General features: G+C 33.7%; 1 protein-coding gene across 1 annotated transcript in view; it reads left to right on the top strand.

Moving 5' to 3' along the window:
• The first annotated feature begins 454 nt into the window (after positions 1–454).
• Positions 455–23,924, top strand: part of LOC114102097 (transmembrane protease serine 11F) — a 66,758-nt gene continuing 43,288 nt past the window's right edge. Inside the window, exon 1 of the mRNA XM_027947351.2 lies at positions 455–465. Coding sequence (XP_027803152.1) covers positions 455–465 — 11 coding nt within the window. The remainder of the gene's footprint in view (positions 466–23,924) is intronic.

Below are 23,924 nucleotides of genomic sequence, written 5' to 3'. Positions count from 1 at the left end.
CTCTAGTCTAGAACCCAAGACTTCTCTCCACCACACCTTCATGATTCCCTCAAAGGGAAGAGAAGGAATATTTTAATGAGGAAGTAAGAAGTGTACTCTAATGTTTTGTATATTTTAAAACAAATTGGGACCACACCTTACCTCAATGCTGATCATACCTCCCCAACCGGAAAAGTGTGGCCTTCTGAATCATCACCAGTTGCACCTTATGAGCCCTCTACTGCTTGGAGTTTCTCTGTGCAGGTATTTACAGTTCATTGTGTGGAAACAGCTGGCACAGAATTGATCATGTTCTTATCAGACTATATCAAGATGGTAAACCTCAGTCATTAAACTGGCCAGACTTGTTTCTTTTCTGGTGCTAGTGACTGTCATTATTTTACAGCCTCCCAACCCTGACCTGGCTGATACAGATCAGATGGTGACTGAATAGAACCTGCCCCAGTCCGGGTCCATGATGTACTCGTAAGTACTCAGCTTTTCTCAGTAAGAGTTATCAATGGGAACAGATGCTCGCCACTCCTGAGACAGGCTGTGCAGATGCTGCCTCGTACAGATTACTTTAAAAATAAGATTATTTTTATGTGTGTTATTGTATTTTGTGTTTTTTTTTGTTGTTGTTGTTCAATGTAAGACTTTTGAAACAAAAGGTGCCATTGTCTTTTCTTTTTAGATAAAGGAAATAGTAAGATGTAGTAGTATGTGAACTGTATTATATTTAACACAGAAAAATCAGTACTTCAAAACATAAAGTGCTTAATATATTTCATTTAATTTCTTTAGTATTGTCAATAGCATGATGTAAGTTTTATTACTTTTGTTTTTTGAATTATCTCTTGAGACAGCAAAGCATAAATTGAAGAAGACAATCTATTAGAATTTTTGTTTGAATTTTACATAAAAGAAAATGTAACAGAAATGGAATTATTGTATCATATGAATGAAATATTAAAATTAATATATAATTATTAAACTAACAAAACTTAGGTTCCATATAACATTTGTCATAATTAAACTCCAAAATAATTGATAAATTAATGATCTTAAGGTAAAAACATTTATATGTATATTTACATTTAGGTAATATCCAGGTATTGTTTTCAGACTCAGAAATGAATAAATGATATTTAAGAGTGATTTCATTCAAACTCCTGCTTAGTCTAAACTTGTTTCTCAAAGAGATGTTTATATCTCTACAGATACAAACTTCCTAGTATTAATCATGATTCTCTGATAATTGCAATTGCTTAGTGATTTGTTTTCAATTAAATAAAATATGTTAAGCCTGTGGGCTCTTGCGCTCTTAAATGAAGAGTGTTCTTCCCCTCCCTATTTTACTTTTCAATAACAGCACGAACCTTAACGACTGTCGATTTCATAAAGCTTCCCCCACAGACCCTTTCATGACAGCACCTTATAGCATAATATCTGTACTTTTTCTTTAATTTCCTCTTTCCCTTCCCTCTTTTCTCCCCTGGTCCATTTCCTCTACTCTAATAATCTCCCCTTTGATTTTTTTAAATGTTAAATACAAGAAAGTATACTTGTTATATACCAAGATAAGGTCAGAACAAGGTAAAATGTGCAGTACATAAAAAATTTTATGTTTAATAAACATTCATATAAATATGACATCTAACAATTTCAGTTTCAAACAGTTAACAAAGAACTTTAAGATCTTTCATGTTCCTTTATTTCAGGATTCTGCAGTATGGCTTTTCGACCAACTGGTTCTTCTCTTCCCAACTTATAGTATCATCTCTACTCACTCACTTTACCGCTCTGAAAGTATCGTTATAGATGTATGAAATGTCCATATTGAAACCTCATCAGCTTTGATTCAGTGTGTATAGGTCTGATGATTTTATGTATCCTTTCTAATTGGATTCCAGACCACTACTGTTTTTAACACACATATTTTTCTAAAGTGTACAGATTGTCATAAAGACAAGATTCACTGAACACATTAGTAAAAGAATTTTGCCCAAGGGATATAGTCTCCTAGAATAAAGGAGTCATGTGTGCTGTAGCTTCTTAGCAAAGTAAAAAGAGAACCAGCATGATATTTAGATATATTCTAGATCCAATTTTGTGCTTACTTTTCTTACCTCTCTCAAGACTTCACTTTTACCTGTAAAATGTGGGGAGAGTCTACAGCTAAATAAATAGTATGAGGAATTTGCACATTAATGGGACTTGAAATCATTTTTTGTGGATAAACAGGAAAATAGGAAACTGATTTTGGTTTCTTTTGACATTATAAACTTTGTTACATTTAGTAGTAATGCAAAAACATTTGATATTAATTTTGCTATATTTTTAGTAGTAAGTCTAAGTGTTATGTAGTGGAAATATTTCAGATTGTAAATCTTTGCATGTACCATGTTGTGATGTCAAACATTTCTTCTGTGGGTCATGGTCAAAAATATTTTTTAAAACACTTTATTAGATAGTTTTAAAGTCCTTTCAAATATTTTAAATCTATAATTTCAAACAGCTAATTGCCAGTTAATATGGAGAACATTAACTTAAGGCATAAGTGAGCCATCTAAATTATTCCAGAGTATAGACTATTTAATTTTTTTCAGTAATACCTACATTTGATGCCCTCCAAAAGTGAGGCAGAGATAAGAGGTATGAGTGCCAGAAAGTAGATCTTGGTGTCAAAAGGCAATTGAATAAGTCACACCTAATGGCACAATCTGATAAATCAAAAATAAGAAGCATAAACAGGGTGTTGTGGGGAGGGGGGGTAACCTCATTAAAGCTTTTCTAGATATGTAATAATTGAGTTTAATCTTTTAAAAAGTAGAAAGTGGTTGGAGGAAAAGAAAAATGCATTCTTGACTAAGACAACAGAGTCCTTGTAAAAGCTATGAAACTTTAAACATGCTTGCAAATAAATGTTGAAAACTGTCTACTGAAACTAAAGTGATCACTTTTATGAAGAGCTTTGTGTACCAGATTAAAAACTTCTAAACTTTTAAACAAGAATTCAGTAAAAATTTAAGCAAAAAGAAGAAATGATGAAATTTGCAAACTAGAACTGTTAGGGGTACCAGTGCACTTGGGTGGTTCCACTGTCATCTGCAGAATTGGAGGAAGAGAGTGGACAGCAGGGAAATTACGTGTTCATGTGCTGTTTCCTCAGCCTGCAATGAGTCTTCTTCCTCACATTTAATAAGACCCCATAGTCCATAGTCTTCCTTCAAAATTCTAATCAAAGTTTCCGTGCCATTTTTCTCATGCTCTGACATCTTAAGTATTCCTGAAACACAGCCATTCTCCTCAAACTCACATAACACATGTGCGTACTTCTGTTGGCATTCTCTGTATGTTTAGTTACTTGTTTCAAATCATCTCCCCAGTTAACTAGAGAGCTCTCTGTATTACTAGTGCCAAACACTTTGCCTGTAGAGTCTTAACATTTGCATGTTGCTTCATTACATTATTACAAATGACTAAAGCCAAAGAACAGATACTAAAAAAAAAAAGAGGAAAGGCTAGGAGTAAATGAAATTTTAAGTTTACTTTTTATTACATGTCTATTAAAGAAGGCCTATGAAATATTTGAGATACAGTAATTCAGTAGGTGAATAAAACAGTATAGACAATTTATTCCAAGTAAATTTATGTTTGGTGCTGGATGAGGATTTATTGTTGAAGAGATTAAAGCATCAAATAAATGCTCATAAACGATATTTTAAATTTCATCCATTCATTCATTCAATAAATTCCTATTATACTAGTCTATAGTGTGCTAGAAGTAAATTTACATCTATATGTAAATACCTACAGATGTTGTATATACTCATGTGTTGTGTGTATATAGTGTATGTAAACAAATGTATATAAATGAAAACACATGTATAAGATCACAACAAATATGGTCACTACTTTTACAGTGCTTACAATCTTAAAGCAAATAAACAATTAGACAAATCATGTGAATTAAAAACGAGATAATTACAAGATAAAATTTTGTACTTTTTCAAAAAAATTTTGAGTCCTGTGTGGTGGCGCACACCCGTAATCCCAGCAGCTCTGGGGGCTAAGGAAGAAGGATTGTGATTTCGAAGCCAAAGCTGGCGCTAAACAACTCAGTGAGACCTGTCTCTAAATTAAATACAAAATGGGGCTAGGATGTGGCTCAGTGGTCAAGTGCCCCTGAGTTCAATCCATAGTTTGGTTCACTTAATTTCTTTAACTGGTGCCTTTTTAAAAAGTAGATTTTCAGTTTTTCATTCTATGACTCATTCTTGTCTATTTGCAAATAAATGAAAGCTACATTTGTGAAATGTGTTTTTAAAATATTAGATACTGATATAGTTTCCCACTGTGCTTGAAGAAGCCTTGAGAAAATCTAAATAGAACTTCTCACCATCATTGAATGAGTGTAGCAAGACAAAAATGGAAACCAGTATTTTGATGAGAAAGACACATCTCTATGGCTTGCAACAACTATCTGCAGTAGTCTTTTAAAAAAATATTTTATTTTTGGAGTACTGTGGGATTGGATATGTAGGGGAATATAGCAAGAACATTTTCATATTTTTGAATCATACAATCATTAAGCCGTTGTAAAGCCTTAGCATTTTATAGACATATTCAAAATCCAAGTTCAATGTCCAATACAAAGACCATTCAGATACATTGCTATTTGTTGCTGCTTTGGATTCTATACATTATATTTTGTTCCAATAGTATGTGTGTCCAAACTGTGACTCTTAAAAAAATTCTCCATAGTTTGACATTGTCATTAGATGAGCAGCCCTCATCTTAGGTATCTTATGTAAAGCAAAAATGCATTAATTTAAGATATAACTTTAGAAAATGAATAGTATGATGAACAAGTAAGAATCATATGAAATAGTTTTGCAGATTAAAATTTATTATGTACTAGGTTCCATCTTTCACACTGAATAATATGTGTAAATCTGAACAGGTTGTAGAGAACCGTTGAGCACTGAGTTTGATCTCTTGGTAGAGATATCACCTCGAAGCTATATCAAAGGCATCATCTTAGCTCTCCTCTCTACTACACTGGTGAGGCCCCATTATGACCCTACTGCACGTCTTTCTCTCCTTCTATTCATTCATCCTTCCATGATCATCTTAGCCTTTGGTGGTTACTAGTACTTGATCATAACTTCATTACCATTCTCAAACTTTAGTTGCTTTAAGGGGTATGGGTCACCATTTCTGCTAGGTAAAGGAAAGATCAATTTATTTTTTCATAGCTTTTATATCATATCACTTTTTTAAAAAAAGTATGAACTAATGAGATAATATAATTGAGTATTTGGAATATTGTCATATAAATTAGTCGAGGCCAGGTGAAGTGTTACACATCTGTAATCCCACAGCTCAGGAGGCTGATGCAGAAGGATTGCAAGTTCAAAGCCAGCCTCAGAAACTTTAACGAAGCCCTAAGCAACTCAGATCCTATCTCTAAATTAAAATATATATATATATATATATATATATATATATATATATATATATATATATATTTAAAATATGGGGATGTGGCTGGGGATGTGGCTCAGTGATTAAGTGCCCTTGGATTCAATTCCTGGTACCACCCCTATGAAAAATAAATAAACAAATAGTTGAGATAAGTGTCTTTGTCTTTTTCTCAGAATGAGCAGAATTATTTTCACTAGTTAACTCATGAAATGTGTCCTTTTTAGAGAACACAGCCTTAGATTCCTTGCAATTCATAATTCATTCTTTTTGGGGCAATTAACTCTTTCTTAGGATTGCTCCTGTGTTTTACTCCCTTGCCCAATGAGAGAAGCAAGAGTTTAATCAGTACTTTCTACTTCTTCAAATTGACAAAACCATTATATTTTTTTCAGCTCATTTAGTTAGTGACAGCAGCTTAAAAAAAAACAACACTGAACATTACTTGTAACTAAATTGTGGAAACCTGGAAAATATGGCTTATTGATTTCTTCTATATTCACAAACTTATAAACTTTAAATCAACTTTGGAGTAGTTCTGTGTATATCTATTTGTAGTGTGGGGAATGTATATCTTCTAGAGATGTCCATTAGTTAAAAATTTTAATGTCTAAGGTAAAGTTGCAGTTTATTATGAAGGAAACTAATATAATATTTTTATTACCCAACCTGAGCTAGGTATTAATTCTGATATGAATATTCCCAAGGTCAAAGTTAATCATCACCCTGCATTCACACACACACACACACACACACACACACACACACACACAATCGAAGCAAACCGAGAATTTGGACAGCACTGAAATGTCCATATCTCTCAACCAATAAGAATAAAATGCTCCATATTCATGACTGTCTTCCTGGAAGTTATTTAATAAATTTTACATAATGTACACAGGCATATATCAGGAGTTGTTCTGGGTGACTAGAACTGGAATATCTGCGTGAATTAGGTGCTATCTATGCATTAGAATAATTAACATAAACATTATTTAGAATGGAATCTACTTATTAGAATTGCATTTTCTTTGATTCATATGCTGATATTGAGGAAGCTAATCCTGCATTTATAATATTTAACTGCTTGAACTGCATAGGAGAAAATATATGGAAACTAGGTTCCAAATCCTACAATGAAATATGGCTGTCACTATTCCTACAGCTGTGAAGTAAGATTTTTTTTCTGACTGGAATTCCTTTTGGGATTTTATCTACATCCAGATGTAGCAGTATACATTGATTAATGAATCTTCAAGCAAAGTAAATTTCTGTTGATCTATTTACATAAATAAAAGTTGTATCTATCAGAAAATAAGATGTAATAATGGAACCCTAGGTATTCTTATACAAATTCTCTTACATTGCTTAAACTACACAGCACAGAGTTTATAAGTTATCTTTAAAAGATCAGAAGTTTAAATTAAGTTATTATGTTGTTATTCCACAATTCTTGGTATGATTTTATGTTTTTATTTTAAATTTAAATTTAATTTTTTTGCAGTGCTAGAAATTGAACCCAGGGTCCTATACATGCTAGGCAAACACTCTACCACTGAACTACACATTTAGTCCTAGGTAACTTTAGGTATCAATGAACCACTTAATGTACACTCAGACCTTCAACAAATAAAAACTGATTGTTTGAAAAAACTATAAATCTGATGAAATAGCATTTGACTTGTGAGCTTGTTTAGTTAATTAGTCAAGTTAAGGCAACTCAGTATTAGAGGGGAAAATTACAAGAATGAGAGGCTCTTAAACTTCTTTGAAGGGAGCATTCTAACCTGCTCATTATCTCTCACATGACCCTTCAGTAATGTGGTGGACAGATTCTGGGACATGCTAATGTTGTTTATTTAATATGTATATTACATGAGTTGTAAATTAGACATTGTTGATCTCTTTTATCTAGGACATTTATATCTTAATCATAGCTCCTCCCTCTGGAGGAGATTGCAAAATGCCACTAAAATACAAAATTTATACTAGGCAATCAAACAGGAAGTTAAGTGAAGAACATTGACTGCTAACTAAAACAACTGTGTTTTAAAAACACATATTTACTTATTTTGTTATTTTGCCAGAAACTGCAGAGCAATCGCACATTCTGTTTGGCATCTATACTTCATATATAAGCACAGATTATATGCATGGAGTGTAAATAAATGTAGATGTAGATATAGAGAGACAGAGAAAGAGAGAGAACTGGGATTTATTATAAATTTAAATTTAATGCAACTCATAGCTCTTTATATAATTATTTAATTTTTAAATAAGAAACAAAATATTTAACATTTTAAGGATAGCTTATCAAAAATATTCAACATCGATAAGTAATACAAATACTTTTCAGAAGAAAGTGTGGCTAACAGTTTATGAAATATTTTTCAGTCACTATTTAAATTCTGCCATTGTATTCTGACATATTCACGTAGACTCAGTTAACACAATTAACAAATATTAAAATTTTATTTCTGGAAAAATGTTTTATTGGGTAGGAGATGAGAATGGTTAAAATTATTTTAATCGGAACAATTGGGTTTGAGTTAAAAAAGATAATTTCTTGAGAAAGAATGCATAATAATGCAAGATTATTGGCCAAAAAAAATACCAAAGAATTGGGTTAGTTGGTAAAATTAAAAAGAAGTTGACATGAGAGGTTTGGAGGTATGGATTCAGTCAGCTTGGTTTGTCATATAGAAGAAGAGGTGAGACTTGATATGTACTTCCCTATCATTTTGCATTTTTCTTTTCAATTTTTGTTATGTCAGTATATGAAAATAAAATCTCTGAGGTCATATTCGAGGGAAAAAAATAAATGCTCTGCCTTTTGCCTTATCTGAAGTTTAAACCCTAGGAAAATTCTTGCTGTTCTCCATATTATATTAGAAGGCCTGTCATTATTTGTTCACAGTCTCAGAGAACGAAATAAAACACAATTCTTGATTTGATTGTGGGAAGTTATCATGGTTGTTCTTAATTGTGGTGTGCCAAACATTGAGTTTATCTATGGGAAATTCTGGCAAGCTGTGAGCCTGATGTTCATTCGAGATTCAGATTCATATTCACAGTTGAAATTTTTCTAGTCAATAGGATTTTTAAGTAACTGACATTATATATATATATATATATATATATATATATATATATATATATATATATATATATATATATATAACTGTATAAAAGAAGCAGAATACAAACTTGTCTTTCAGGAGCTTACATTTTTGTTGAAGAAATAAACTTTGCACACATAAGCAAAAAATAAATTAGCATGCAATCGAGAGTACAGTGTAATAGACTATAAAATACAAGAGGGAAGGACAGAATAATCTTTATAATATGCTAGGATGTTTATATTATAATCATCATGGAAATTATTGCTAGAAAGTTTCCCTTTGTACAGCATCCCAGTTATTACTGAGTTTTTCTAACATTTTCATCTTTACCAAAATTTAAAATATTCAGAGAAGCATGATGCAACTCTATATATTTACAGTATTATTCTTTGATGAATTCTATATGCTGTGACATTGGTAGATTTATTCTGCTTATTTTCACATTCAAATCCAATTTTTCGGAATTTATTTTGCATAGCTCTTTGCTTTATTCCAGGTTGCTCTTTTCCCACTCACCAGTTTTATCAACACTGATTTATTTCAGGATATGAGCTTGTCACACACCTATTCATGTAACATAAGCTGCCTCCTCTGCATATTCTGCTCCTCCCTCTAAATTTCATATAATTAGATGCTCCTTCAGGTCATCTTAGTTTCAATGTCTTTAGAGACACCTTCCTTAATCCCCTGCTTGAGATAAATTTCCCTGTTATAGGCTTATAAGAGCACCTTGCATTTCCTGTGCCATTTTTCATTGTGATAATTAGACACATATCTCTATGATTTTTTAAATGTGTGCATCTCACTTTAGCTGTAAACTCTGGGTGTGCTTGGTTAAACATTCCAGCTCCAACCAGCAAAAATTTTCAATTATTATTTGTCAAATAAATACATATATGTGTGTGTGTTAACATTCTTTACTAAGCATAGGATTGAAGACCTATTTTCAAAGAATTGCAAGAAATATGTGTAATTAGCATATCCAACATATATAAAAGTTGCTTCCAAATTGCATTAAATATAAATGGAAAGTTTTTTTCTTTAATAAACCTGACCTGCACACTATTGCTTTACCCTTGAGAATACCCTTCCTCACCTTTGGTATTCGAGAAAATTGAAAAACAAATATTTATAATCACAAATTTCTATTCTCCATTTGAAATATGGGGTCCTTCTAGATTCTAACCTAGACATTTCGAAACAATAAGCACTGAAAATATCTCATGCCATTGTGCAAAATTTAAGTGAACTCTATTTTTATATTTTTTTTCCCTGTTATAATTTAGCCTGTAGAAATGGAATGGTCTAAGTTTTACTTCATCATTCACCTAGTAAGAAGAAAGGTCCTAGTTGAAGAGATTCTAAGCAACAACAAAATGACAAGTATAATGCACATGGAATTATGGAAGGATACTTGCCACATAAGCATGGAACCCACCAAGATATCTGCTTGAGAAGAAAATTAGCTTTTCTTTTCTTAGATTTATGGGGCTCATTTTGATTGTAAGTTTGCCTAGCCAATAACTTCACTCCTAGGAGCCCATTCATCTTAATGACATATTGCCAATGGCAACACCAGGAGATGTAGCATATCGTAATCTGATGTCCTTCCTATTATCAATTCTGAAGATTAAATATACCTCAACAGTATTTTAGTTGTCATTTATGGCTTCAATATTTACAAACATATACAAATAATCTTTTTCTGTGCTGATGTTTCCTATCAACACAACTTCTTTTGCTTATTTTAACTCAATTAATTGAAGTATGATTTACATTAGCTTTCTGTCATTGAGACAAAATACCTAAGATACTCAACCTTTTCTAGGAAGGAAAAGGTTATTTTGGTTCATGGTTTGGAGGTTTTAGTCCATGACTCTTTGATCTTGCTGTTTGGGGCCTGTGGGGCATGACTCATTAAGGCAGGAGCATGAAGTGGAAGAGGTAGGCTCACTTTATAGTGGCCAGGAAGAAAAAGAGGGAAGAAGGGGTCTGGTCTGGATGTCTCCTCTAAGGGCACATCCCCCAACATCCTTCTACTAAATTCTATTTTCTCCCAGTAGTGCCACTGTCTAGGGTGCAAGCTTTTAATAGATGGACATTTCTGGGACATTTCAGATCTAAACAAATTGCTGAAAGCAGGTACACATTTGTTTATACTAATTGATGAATTTGAAGATTAGTATATATCCATGAGACTATCACCACAATCAGGGTTATAAGTTTGTCCACCATCTCCAAATGCTCTTTTCTTTTAAAGCCCTTTTATTTTATTTTTTTCTATTTACGAAATTTTTAAATGATTTTTCTTTTGTGGTCTGAGTAATGAACATAAGATCCACCCTCTTAAAACAAACTTAAAACTATAGAATACAGTATTACTAACAATATGCCCTATGGTATAGTAGATCTACAGAACTTACTCATCTTGCATAATTTGAACTTTGTACCCTTTGGCTGAAGCCTTCCATGTCCCTCCCCCAAATTCCTGGCAACCAGTATTCTACTCTCTTATTCTGTAGAAGTTTGAGTACTTTGGATTCCTCATATAGTGGGGTCATTCAGTGCTTATTTTTGTGTGTCTGGATTATTTCACATAGCATGGTGTTTTCTAGTTCCAAATATGTTATCACAAATATCAAGATTTCCTTTTTTAAAAAAGCCAAATAATCTTTACCTCTATGTACACCACATTTTCTTTATCTATCCACTCATTGATGGACATTAATGTTGTTTCTATATCTCAGCTATTATGAATGATGCTGCACAAAACATGGGATGCAAAGATCTTTTTGATATCCTCACTTCAATTATTTATGGTTTCAGTGTGGAATTAGTAGATTAAATGGTAATTGTATTGTGTGTGTGGTGGAGCAGGTGGTTCGCCCACACTATTGGCGATCAAACCCAGGGCCTTCTGCGTGCTAGGCAAGAATTCTACCACTGAGCTACATTACTGATTATTTTTTATTTTTTATTTTGAGACAAAGTCACAGTGAGTTGACCAGGTTGGCCTTAGTCTTGCTATCTTCCTGCCTCAGTCTCCCAGGTGGAAGGGATTATAGGCATAAACTACCATGCCTGGCTTTACTTTTAATTTTTTAAGCAAACTTCATTCCTTTTTTAATAGTGGCTAAAACAATTTATATTTACACCAACAGTTTACAAGGGTTCTCCTTTCTCCATGACTTCACTAGCACTTGTTGTCCTGGCTTCCTTCCTTCCTTATTTCCTTCCTACCATCTCACCTTATCTTTTCTCTCTCCTCCTCCTCCTCCTCCTCCTCCTCCTCCTCCTCCTCCTCCTCCTCCTCCTCCTCCTCCTCCTCCTCCTCTTCTTCTTCTTCTTTCTCTCTCTCTCTCTCTCTCTCTCTCTCTCTCTCTCTCTCTCTCTCTCTCCCAATCACATCATCATTATATGTTTAACCTTATTACAAACTTCCAAACCATTTTCTAGGAAGTACCATTCTGCATTTCCAATGCCAATGTATAAGTGCTTCAGTTATTTTCCATTAAAACAAAAAAGACTTTCACTTCGGTTCAGTAGTGGATTGTGTATTTCCTCTCTAAGAAATATTTTCTTACTTCAGGGTCAGGAATATTCTCTTCTGTGTCTTTTTATAAATTTTATACTTTCAGACAATGTTGGAAAATCCAAAAGAAATTCTAAAGTTTATATGGAAAAGCAGATGACTGAGGTTAGCCAAAGTAATTTTGAAAAAGAAAAAGGTGAAGGACTCACATTTTTCTAATCACATTTTGTGGTTTCCTTCTGAGAATCTATAGTTCAATTTTGGGATAATTGTCAAATTTAACAATATTGAGTTATTAAATCAATGAACATGATATATTGCTCGATTTTTAATGGTTTTCTTTTTTAAATCAATGTTTTAAACTTTCATATATATATATATATATGTTTTACAAATTTTATTAGATTCATACATAAATACTACATGATTTTCAATGTCATTGTAAATTATTCTGCTTTCGTAATTTCAGTATCCATATGTTCAGTAAGAGTATATGAAAATAGTTTGATTTTTTATATATGACCATCTACCTTTGTAAATTTATATATGAGTCCCTCTATGGTAAATTCTCGGGAATCTTCTATATAGTAATGTTAATAAAAGCAGTTTATTCCTCTGGGGTTTTTAAAATTTCTTTTTCTTGCTTTTCTGCATTTGCTAGGACTTCCAACATGAATAGAAGTAATAAGAGCCAACACCCTGCTTTGTTTTCAATCTCAGGAAAAAGCATTCAATATTTCATCATTCTATATGTTACAGAATTTCCTTTGAAGACCTTTATCAAGTTAAAAATTTCTCCTCTCTTTCTAGTTTGGTGAACATTTTTGTTTTGTTCTTTTTTAATTTAAATCACAAAATAGTCTTAGTTGAATTTTGTCAAATACTATTTCTGAATCTATTAAGATGATCACTTTTTATTTTCTGCTTTTATTTGGTTTGATTTGGACTGTAAATAGGATGAGTGATAGTGATAAATTTTCAAATTTTAACTAACCTTGCATTCCTACGATAAATTCCACTTATCTTTATGTAATAACCATTGTAAACATTGCTGAATTTCTTTGGCTAATATTTTGTTAATTTTTTTAATTTATTTGATTATAGGAATTTGTCAGATTTTGAAAATAATGTCTTTGGATTTGCTGTGAGAATAACATTCATAAAAAACATGGGAGGTGTTCCCTTCTTTTCTGGCAGAGTCTGTTTTAATTGTTATTATTTTGAGGCATGTAATTTGCATCCTGTTGAATGAGCTTTTGTAGATTGTGTATTTCAAAGATTTATCTCCTTCATCTATGTAAGTGAATTTATTGGCATAAAATTTTTCATAATATTCCTTTATTATCCTATTGATGTTCAAAGAATCTATAGTGATATTTTCCCCTTCATCTTTTCTTGCAATTAATTCTAGGTAGTGATTTGTAAAATTTCATATAAGGCTATAAAGACCTTTTATTTTAATTGATTTCTTTATTTTTTTCTGTTTACAACTTCATTTGTTTCCAATATTTATTATTTCCTTTATTCTGCTTTTTTCTTGGTTTACTCTGATGTTTTTAATGTATTAAGGTGGAGACTAAATTATTGTTTTCTTCTTTTCTTACGTAAGAATTTATAAGTACAAAATTTTCCCTAAACATTGCCTTAGGTACATCCAATAAATTTTTTGAAATCTGTTTACTTAATTCAAAATATTTTTTAAGGTCCTTGAGTCTTTGTTTTAAAAATAAGTCATTTAGAAGAATAATATTTAATTTCCCAATATTTGGGGAATTTTCCAGTTGTCTTTATGTTAACAACTTGTAATATAATTCTTTTATGATCAGAGAACATATTTTATAAGATTTTTAAAAATTTATTGTAGTGTGTTTATAGACCAGATTTTGTTCCTTTTTGGTGAATGCTGCATATGCAGTGGAAGAATGTATACTATACAGTTGTTGGGTGGAGTGTTCTATACACATCAACTAAAGAGAAAGATGGCTAATAATGTTGCTGATGTATTACACGTCCTTACTATTCTGTTCTACTTTTATCAGTTAATGAGGAAGCGTGTTGACTTCTTAAGTTACAAATGTGTATTTATTTGTCCTTTTTATCATAACTGTATTTGTTTCAAGTACTTCAAAGTTTTGTTGTTCTTTGTGAACACATTTAAGAGGGTTATGTCATTGTTATTTTGGTGAAGTTACCCTCTTTATGATTATGTATCTTCTTTCTTTGGTCGTTGGTAAATCTGTTGATTTAAAGTTGATTTTGTGTGATTTTACCATAACCATTGTAGCCTTCTTTTGATTGGTGTTTATATAAACTATATTTTTTCTGTCCTTTCGCTTTTTAAATTATCTTTATATTAAAAATTGATTTGTTGTACATAGCATATAATTGGTCTTTCTTCTGTTGTAGTTAAAGCTTCGTCCCAGGGTTTCATAAACTGACTTCCAGACCACTCACGTATAATCGAATCAAGCCTTTATTGAAGCACACCTGTGGTGGCTGACCAGAACATAAAGCTATTCCCCTGATCAGCCCCGAACAATTGCAAGGGCACTCCTTATAAGCCTGAAAACCGCAAAAGGGGTGTTCAGGGGGTCTAGCCAATGCAAGCAAGCCAGGTTACAGAAGCAGGACAGTGCAGTCAAGTGGAGGGAAGCCTAACCAATCACAGTTAGCCCAGTCACCCCAGTTACAGAAACAGAGCCCTGTTACCCTAGTTACAGAAACAATACCCCATTAGGTAGTTCCGTGTTCTTAAAGGTTTTTATAGCAAAAGGAAAAGAACATCTTGCTCCAGTCATGACTCTTCTACTTGGCATGGTTGTTTTACAGGATGAAGTCATAAAACAAAATGGAGTCACATTTGCTCCTACTATCACACTTCTATATTACTTGGACAATCTCTGCCTTCTAATTGGGATTTTAAGATCATTTACATTTAATATAATTGTATGCCTGGATTTGAATCCAACTGTTTTTCTGATTACTTATTTTTTTCTCATCTGTTCTTTATATACTTTTACTCTTTTCTAACTTATTTTGGACTAATCAATTATTTAGATTTTCCATCATCTCTATTTTGGCCTTTAAGTTATAACTCTTTCTTAAAATTGTTAAATGCCATTATATGATTTCCTATATTTTTTTCTTAAGAATTCTTTTTAATATTGCCCACATCATCAAAATTCAGTTGTCAGTATTTGAAGCATTCTTAGGTTGTTGAACATTTTATTCCCCTTATAATATACCTTTTAAAATTTTTATAATTTTACTTTCAAATAATATTATATTACTTTTTATAATATAAAAGTGTATGCTACGTTAATTTTCTTTCAGTCCTTGTGTTAGTCCTTGCATGCATTTTTCTTTTTCTCATATTATAAGTCTCACCATACGTACACCCCAAAATTGTTGTTAATAATTTTGCTCTGTTTATACTATTATCTTTTAAAAGTAATTAAAAATAATGAAGTTATCCATCATGCCTACCACTATTTACTAGGCTCATTAGGTACACTCTGTTTCAGGGTTGTTGCATAAGGTATTGCCCCACCTGAGAACATATTTCTCCACCATCTGCATGTGTTATTCATGCAATTAATTATGGTCTTACTCGAGTGTCAGCTTCCTAGTGAGAGTTTCCTTGACCACCCTTTAATTCCAGCTATCTGGATCACTATTAGGCTTGCTCTTTCTTTTTTCGTCCATAGGAATTGCCATTATCTATTATGCCATGTATATTTTCCTCATTTATTTGTTTACTGTTATTCTGACTTATTTTGGACTAATCAATTTGAAATCTTTTTACTTAATTCAAAATATTTTTTAAGGTCCTTGAGTTTTTGTTTTTAAAATAAGTCATTTAGAAAGAAGAATAATATCTAATTTTCCAATATTTGGAGAATTTTCCATTGTCTTTATGTTAACAACTTGTAGTATAATTCTTCTATGGTCAGAGAACATATTTTATAAGATTTTTAAAAATTTATTGTAGCATGTTTATAGACCAGATTGTGTTCCTTATTGGTGAATGTTGCATATGGAGTGGAAGAATGTATCCTTTGTAAACTATATTAGGGTGGGTTTTATCTGTTGTGTTCACTGGTATTATCCTTTTGCCTAGAGCGTACAGCAGGTAACTATTTGCTGATTGAAAAATTGGGGAAATAAAGGTTGAACGAACACTATTGGAACATTAGGTTATCATTAAAAGCATGATTCACTGATTGTTGGTCTATGTAATGGTCTAAATGTTTGTGCCTCTGCCCACCCCTACAAAATTTGTATGTTAAAATCCTAATCTTCAAGGTAATGGTATTAAATTAAGCCTGTAGGAGTTGGTTAGGTTTTAAGGGTAGAGTTCTCATTAATGGGATTAGTGCCCTTATGAAAGAGACCAAGGGAGCTTTGTCACTTCTACCATGTGAGAACACCGCAAGAAGTTCTTATCTATGAGCTAAAATTGGGACCCTCACTAGATGTTGAATACCTTGATCTTGGACTTCCCAGCCCTTAGAACTGTAAAAAACAAATTTCTGCTTATAAGCCACCCAGTTTATGGTATTTTGTTTTAGCAGCCTGAATAGATCATGACAATTGATATTGAAAAGTGTTTATGCTTCGTTAAATACTTAATTTCCAAATACATAGGCTTCTTTTATATATTAGAGGCCAGTACAACATCTGTCATAACATTGTAATAACTCTGCTTTTAATAACAAAAAGGAGGTGTATCAAAAAAAAAAGAATGAAAGAAAATGGCATTATTCCTGCAATTATTATTATGAGTCTCTAGAGCAGTTTTAAAATAATGAGTTTCAGGGTTGATGTTATTATGACTAACCTGTGTCCATCAGTGGTTCCATGAAGTGCAATTCAAACTAGTAACTTATTATTGTAAGAAATTTTACTGAAGCCTGGTGTGGTGGTGCACGCCTATAATCCTAGCAGCACAGGAGGCTGAGGCAGGAGGATTGTGAGTTCAAAGCCAGCCTCAGCAAAAAAGCGAGGTGCTGAGAAACTCAGTGAGACCCTGTCTTTAAATAAAATACAAAATAGATCTGGGGATATGGCTCAGTGGTTGAGTGCTCCTGAGTTTAATCACTGTTAGAAAAAAAAAATTACTAAAATGCTCACTAATGCAACAGTTTTATTACCAGTCCTATCTATCTTTTACACAGATTTTTAAAATATTTTAAAATTACCAACTATGATGCAGGTGCTTCATAAACTGCTTCCCCTTAGAGTTAAATGTTGGGTAAATTGAGAGGAGTTAAATTTTTTCCATGTGGCTTCATTGTGCAGAACAAAACAGATGAGTGTTATGTAACTCCTTCCTTCAAGATACTTAAACCAAGTGACCAAAGGTCTCTTCCTATATATGTATATTTGAAAAGTAATTACATGTAGTACTTGTCTTCCTGAGTCAGTTTTATTTCAGTTAACATAATGATTTTCAGTTCCATCCATTTTGCTGTGATTTTGTTCTTCTTTATGACTGAATAATACTCCATTGTGCATATATATCACAATTTCTTTATCTGCTCATCCATCACTGGGCATCTAAGCTGATTCCATAACTTGGCCATTGTGAATAGTGCTGTAATAAACATGGGTGTGCAGGTATCTCTTTTTTAATGCTATAATCATTTCCTTCAGATAAATACTCAGGAGAGGTACAGCTACATCATATGGCAGCTCTATTTTCAGTTTACTGAGGAAACTCCCCACTGGTTTTCTCTCACACATACAAAAAAAAAATCTAGGGAAAAAAAAACAGACAACATGAATTAGAAAGGGAAGTATTGGGGGACAGGATGGAAATGGGAGACTGATAAGAGAATAATAAAAAGGGTAGATATGATCAAAGTATGTAACGTATGTGTAGAAAATGTTACACAGAAACCCATTATCTTGTACAATATATACTCGTGATTATAATAAAAATTTTATATAAAAAATTAATTCCAAAAAAACTGAATATATCTTTGGCAGAAACTTGTAATTCTACCTAGTGAAGAAGTTTATACATTAAAATAGTGAAACAGCAATAGGTGATTTTTTTTATGAAAAACAATTGGTACAAAGCTTAGTTCATTCCCTTATCAAATAGTTACTTAACACTGACAACTGTCTGCTACTAAGCACATATATTTTAATGAAGGAGACAGAAAATAAGCAAATATATGTCAGAATTTAGGTAGTAATAAATAAAACTAAGAACAATAAAGACCCAGAAGCAACCTGTGCTACTTTAAGATAGTTGCTGACATCTACTCTGAGGGGATTTATGAATGGTCACCTATAAGGGAATAGTGATACCGCCACTTATCGGTGACAAATTCTGCTCCCTCACATGTTGAAGTATAACATTAGAGAAGCACACTAAAGCAAGCATATAAAGCAGGGTTTATTTAAAAATGGGTAACATAGACTTCTCCCAGGAGGGAGAAGGGGGCCATAGCTGGTATCCTGGTATCCCAAGAAGCGAGCTGTTCTGCCTTTTTATGTGTCTCAGGCTTCCTTTGTTCTCCTGCTCTCTTCCCCTTATCTTTCTCCTTCCTGTGTAGGTGACTAGACCCAGAAGATGCTTGGTGGGATGGCCAATAGTGAGAAATAGATAGACAGGGGAAGAGCTGGATAGAGCAGCCCAGAACAACTTTAATTAATTTACAACTTTATAACTCCCTGTAGGGAGGGGCAATTCCTGGGACAGGTTGCTCTAGCAACAGGTTGGAGCAGAGGCAGGTTATCTTAATAGGGTGAAGAAAGGGCTCTGAAGGAATTACGTTTCAATTCCTCCATTCTCAGGATCTGACCCTTGTCTATCTGCCTGTCTACTTCTGGCTTCAATAGGATGCACACATTTCTGGGGAAGGAATGTTGCAAGCAAAAGAAGAAAACTTTTAGTGTTTTAAAACAAGAATTAGTGAGTTAATAGCATTTTAATAATAGCAGTAACTTTTATAACACTTTATTGTTTTGCCTCCTTTTATTTTCACAAGGAACTTATAAAGTAGGCACTGTTATACTCATTTTGCAAATGAAAAGTGTGAGGCATAGAGAAGTTAAATATCTTACCTAAAAATCACACAGCTAGTAAGTGTCAGGTTAGAATTTACAATATAACAGCTTGACTCAGGAATCTGTGCTTCTCATCACTATGCCATATTCTTTCTCATCTAATCTGTCAAAACAAAGTCCATGCCAGAGAGCAGATCACAATCAAAGACAGTCCATCCTTGCTTAAATTCCACTCTGCCACATATCTGTAGGTTGAACCCTGAGGAGCAAGAGTCTGAGTGTGTGGATATTACTAAGAGTCACAGATTCCCTGTGCATTCAAAACTGAAATAATATGAACATTGCATTTGTTTTCTGTTGGTAACTTTTTTCCATTACCATGCATGTATCACTGTGTGTTGAGGAAGATCATTAACCTCAGTTAACCCATGCTAAAGAGATGTTAATGAAGAGATGACACTAATCACAGGCTTTCCCAGAAATGAAAGCTTTTTGGCAAGAAATAGAGAGGACTGTGCCCAAGTAGAATATCTAATGCATATCTATACTCCAGGTTGAATACAAATATGTTAAGACATGTGTAAGACATAGAAAGAATTTCTCCTCAGGGTTGCTGCTGTGGCAACATCTGATTAGCACCCCGATATTTATGTTGCACATAGAAGGGTGTATAATTTATGTTTTGTTATTTACATTTAATTAGTACCAGGGATAGTAACACACTTAAAACTTCATCTTGGTGTCATCGGTTATCTGACTGATTTACTTCACCCAGTTCAAATTAATTGTACAGTGTTTCCTTGTAACATTTTAATGACATCAGAAACAAACATGGGAATCAGCCCAATGAGAAAGTCCTTTAAGGGTGATCATAAAGATTTGAATAATATTGTCATACTTTATCAAAGGTTATTTGCAAAGTACCCACAAAAGAGCTTCCCATCTGTACTTAAATTCTTTCCCAAATTATCCTTCTTTCCATGTTATTGAGTCAAATTAATATACAAATTCATTCAACAAAAACTCTTGTGTCTCTCTTACCAAGAGGCATCACATGGTTGATTTTAAAACAAAGCCAAACCCTTGAATTCTAAATGAGCAAAAGCAGGCATCAAGTTTACAGGGGTTGTGGTTTTCTCATTTACATTTCTCTGTTACATAATTCCTATTAATACTTGTCAATTTTTGAAAGATACGTGGAAATTGCTTTCTTAGCATGTCCTTGACATTTTCCCCATGGCAGTAAAAATACTTAATCATGGAGTTTGGCTTACTAGTAAAAGGAACTGTGAATGTCCAACTGATTTTAATTTATTTGACAACAGAGACCTTAGGTTGTTTATTAGTGAAGAGCCAGTGCCAGAATAGTGCTAAGCACACAGTAGGTGTTCAGTTAAAACAACTTGGAGCAATTACAGAGGTTTATTCAAAAGGATTAGATCCATGTTGTATATTCTAATAAAATAGCAAGTGTAATATATGTAAACTTTGGGAATGCATGTCTAAAAAGCAGCATCAGTCTAATTGAAAGTGAGAGGAGATTCCTCATGAAGTTAGGGAGAAAGGGCTTTTAATAATCATCTAGACAACATTTTGGTGGTGTTATGATAAAGGGTATTTGAGCATGGATGATTAAAGTTGATAAATTATAACATGTTTTTATTATAAATTTTATGATTATGTAGGAGTCCTGGGTAAAATCAAGAAAGGAGTCCTTCCAATCCTTAGCCCCATACTTAAAGTTCATTTATATCTGCTGATTATATCTGCAACCAGGCTCAGAAGAAGTAGGTCTTTTTATCTTGTTTACATCTCAGTCTTTCTTTTTACATTGCTATAGTTTGGGTCTCTAATGTCTTCTAAAGACCCATGTGATAAACGTTTAGACCCCAACTTGGCACTTTTAGAATGTGGTAGAGTCTGAGATGTATTGCCTCCTGGGTGAGATCAGGTGACTGTGGGCATATCTTCCAGGGGGATTTGGGGACCACAGTTTATTCCTCTGGTTCTGCTTTCCATCTGTGCTAAGGTTAGGAGCTTCTCTGCCATGTCCTCCCCCCATCACATGCTATCTTACCACAAGCCCCAAAGCAATGAAGCCAACCCAACCACAGATGGAAACCTCCAAAACTGTAAACCAAAATAAACCTTTTTTTATTAAGTTCATTATCTGAGGTATTTTATCACAGGGATGGAAATCGAATTAATGCATACCTCTTCTGAGGCCTCAGGACAGAGAGGAAATAAATAGCCATGGCTATAATTACTGCCTGTCTCCTTATTTTCAAATAAAACCAAGACTATCCAGGAGTTTCCTATGTTGAAAAGACTTTATAGATATGGCACCTATAAAATGAAGATGTGTTCCTTGGGTGCATGGCAGGTAAAGGCTTGAAAATCAAGTGTAAGAGAAAGGAGCGAAGGCTATGTGCTGGATTAGATTGATAAGGGCTCCATCATGGAGGACCTTCAAGTTTGCTAAGGAGTTGGTATGTCGATGTGAACTTCAGCAGGGCTCTCACCAGTGTGAAGATCATATACTGGTAAAGTTCATTATATCCTCTCCATTTCAAGACAGCTGTGTTTTGAATCTGTATTATTCCACGTACGATTAATTTGAGAAATGAGTCTCATCACTTTTGAAGTGTTTCAAAGCCACTAGATCATCACATATTCCCCTGTTCAGCTAAACACCTTGGAATACTCCTTAACAATTCTCTATCACACTCTGCAACCAATACATCAGCACGTTCTGTCAGCTATGACTTTGATCTATGTTCGGAATCAATGATATATTCTGACCTCCTCACTTAATATCCTAGTGCAAGTATCCATGGTTTCTCACCTGAATTATTGCTTTACTACTTCCACCTTTCACCCAAAACCCCCATGTATTCTCCACAGGATGTCTTTTTTTTTTAAGAATCATTTCAATCCACTCATAAAAACCCTTCTTACTGAGAATAAATTGAAGAAGTCCTTATCATGGCCTGCCGAATTACAATCTGGTCCATAATTATCCCATTGTCTTCCTTTCTCTACTTGCCCACTGTACATTAGCCACACAGACTTTCTGTTCTCCTAAAAATTCACCTAGTTTTCTCCCACCCCGGAATCCATATACTTACCTGTTCTTTTTGCTGGTTGCACTTTCCCTTTGGATATCTGTATGGTTCCATTCTTCACTTTGCTCCTGTCTCTCTTAGCTTTTCAGTGTTCTTCCACCTCCCACACTGCACCCCATTTGTTCTCTAGCTTTCTACGTGGAACTTTCATTTATACATTGTTTATTTTACATTCTGTGTTTCCCACTGGGAGACATAAGGTATAGTCTATATCCACAGTACTGTTATATCCTTAGGACCTCAAATAGTGTCTGAAACATAATATTTAGTGAATTTTTGCTAAGTGCACATGTGTTGAGTGAAGGAGATCATTGCATTCATGTAGCATGCTCTTCTGTTCTTCACAATATGTCTGTCATGGTTACCATAATGTCTTCTTGAACTGAAAAATGTAATCATTCTAGTATAACTTATGTAGTGATCCAGAAAATTAAAGATTTTTAAAGACCCTGATAGATTTTTGAGGACATAGGAAAACTAAATAAATGTTCCTCATACTTACATAAAGTAAATCAAATCACTAAATATAGTTGCTCATGTAGTTAGCATCAGAAGTGGAACTGACCTTTCAAATACTGTTTTATGGGTGGAGTTCACTTCTGAGTGCTTACAAGATGGTAAACATGATTCAGAAGGTCAGCTCCAACAGATGATGGATCTTGTCTGAATCTAGAAATCCAAACATTAGTAAAACAAATTTTTAAGTAATTTTTGGAAAACTCATGAAATCATTGTAACTAATTTCTTAAAATGTCTTATATTATATTCTGTGAAAATAGACTTCAGTTGGACTAATATCTTCCCCCCACCATACTCAGCACTTTCCATATCCTAATAAATACACTAGATACCGTGTAATTTCTGTTCATACTTCGAAATTTTGTCCTTCCATTGTCTGTCATATTAGTCATTTCCAGATGAGAGGAAGATAATTTAATGACTAAACCATCCTTGAAATTCCTACAGTCTTCTCTCACATTACCTGTTCTAGATGCTTCTGAAGTCAGTAATCATCATGAGGAAGTGGAGTTTAAAATGAAACTCCATGCACCGCGTCTGTTGATGGGTGAAGTCTGTAAGCTGCAGGTCTCCTCAGTTAAGAACGCCTTTTTTAGTGTTAGCAGCTAATCACAGAAGGGAGGGCCCGCCCTCATTGGTTCCAAGGGTTGCACTGGCAAAGCCCATTCTTCTACACTATTGCGTGGCATGTGGCAGCTCTAGGCATTACGGCTCTAAATGGTGGGCTATGCCCTCCAGTATTGTAATAGAGTCCAGCAGCTCATCACCAACTTCTTTCCAGGTTCTTGTCTTGCAAGTTCAAAGAATGAAATCCATGGGCCAATGGAAGGCAAGAGTGAAAGGACTAGGATTTATTTAAGTGTGAAGAATAGAAACAGAACTCTTCCAGCGGGAAAAGGGGACCTCTTAGCAAGTTACTGGCTGAGTGTGCTAGTCCAGGGATTTATATATAGCACTTGGGTCAACCCTATTGGTCCAAACTGATGCTAATCAGGGTTTGAAAAGCACTAATACTACTGATTAACTCTTGAGTCTGAACTTCCATTTAGGTCTGCCCCATTTCCATGTTCTCACTGTTGTTCAGGAAGGGAGTGTAGTTTGAGGTCTATGAATGGTGGTTGGATGTCATAGTGTGACAGG

Source organism: Marmota flaviventris, chromosome 7, assembly GCF_047511675.1.
Source record: "Marmota flaviventris isolate mMarFla1 chromosome 7, mMarFla1.hap1, whole genome shotgun sequence".
In the NCBI taxonomy this organism is placed as follows: domain Eukaryota; kingdom Metazoa; phylum Chordata; class Mammalia; order Rodentia; family Sciuridae; genus Marmota; species Marmota flaviventris.
Note: the sequence above shows the minus strand (reverse complement) of the source record. Positions and strands in the feature narration are given on the sequence as shown.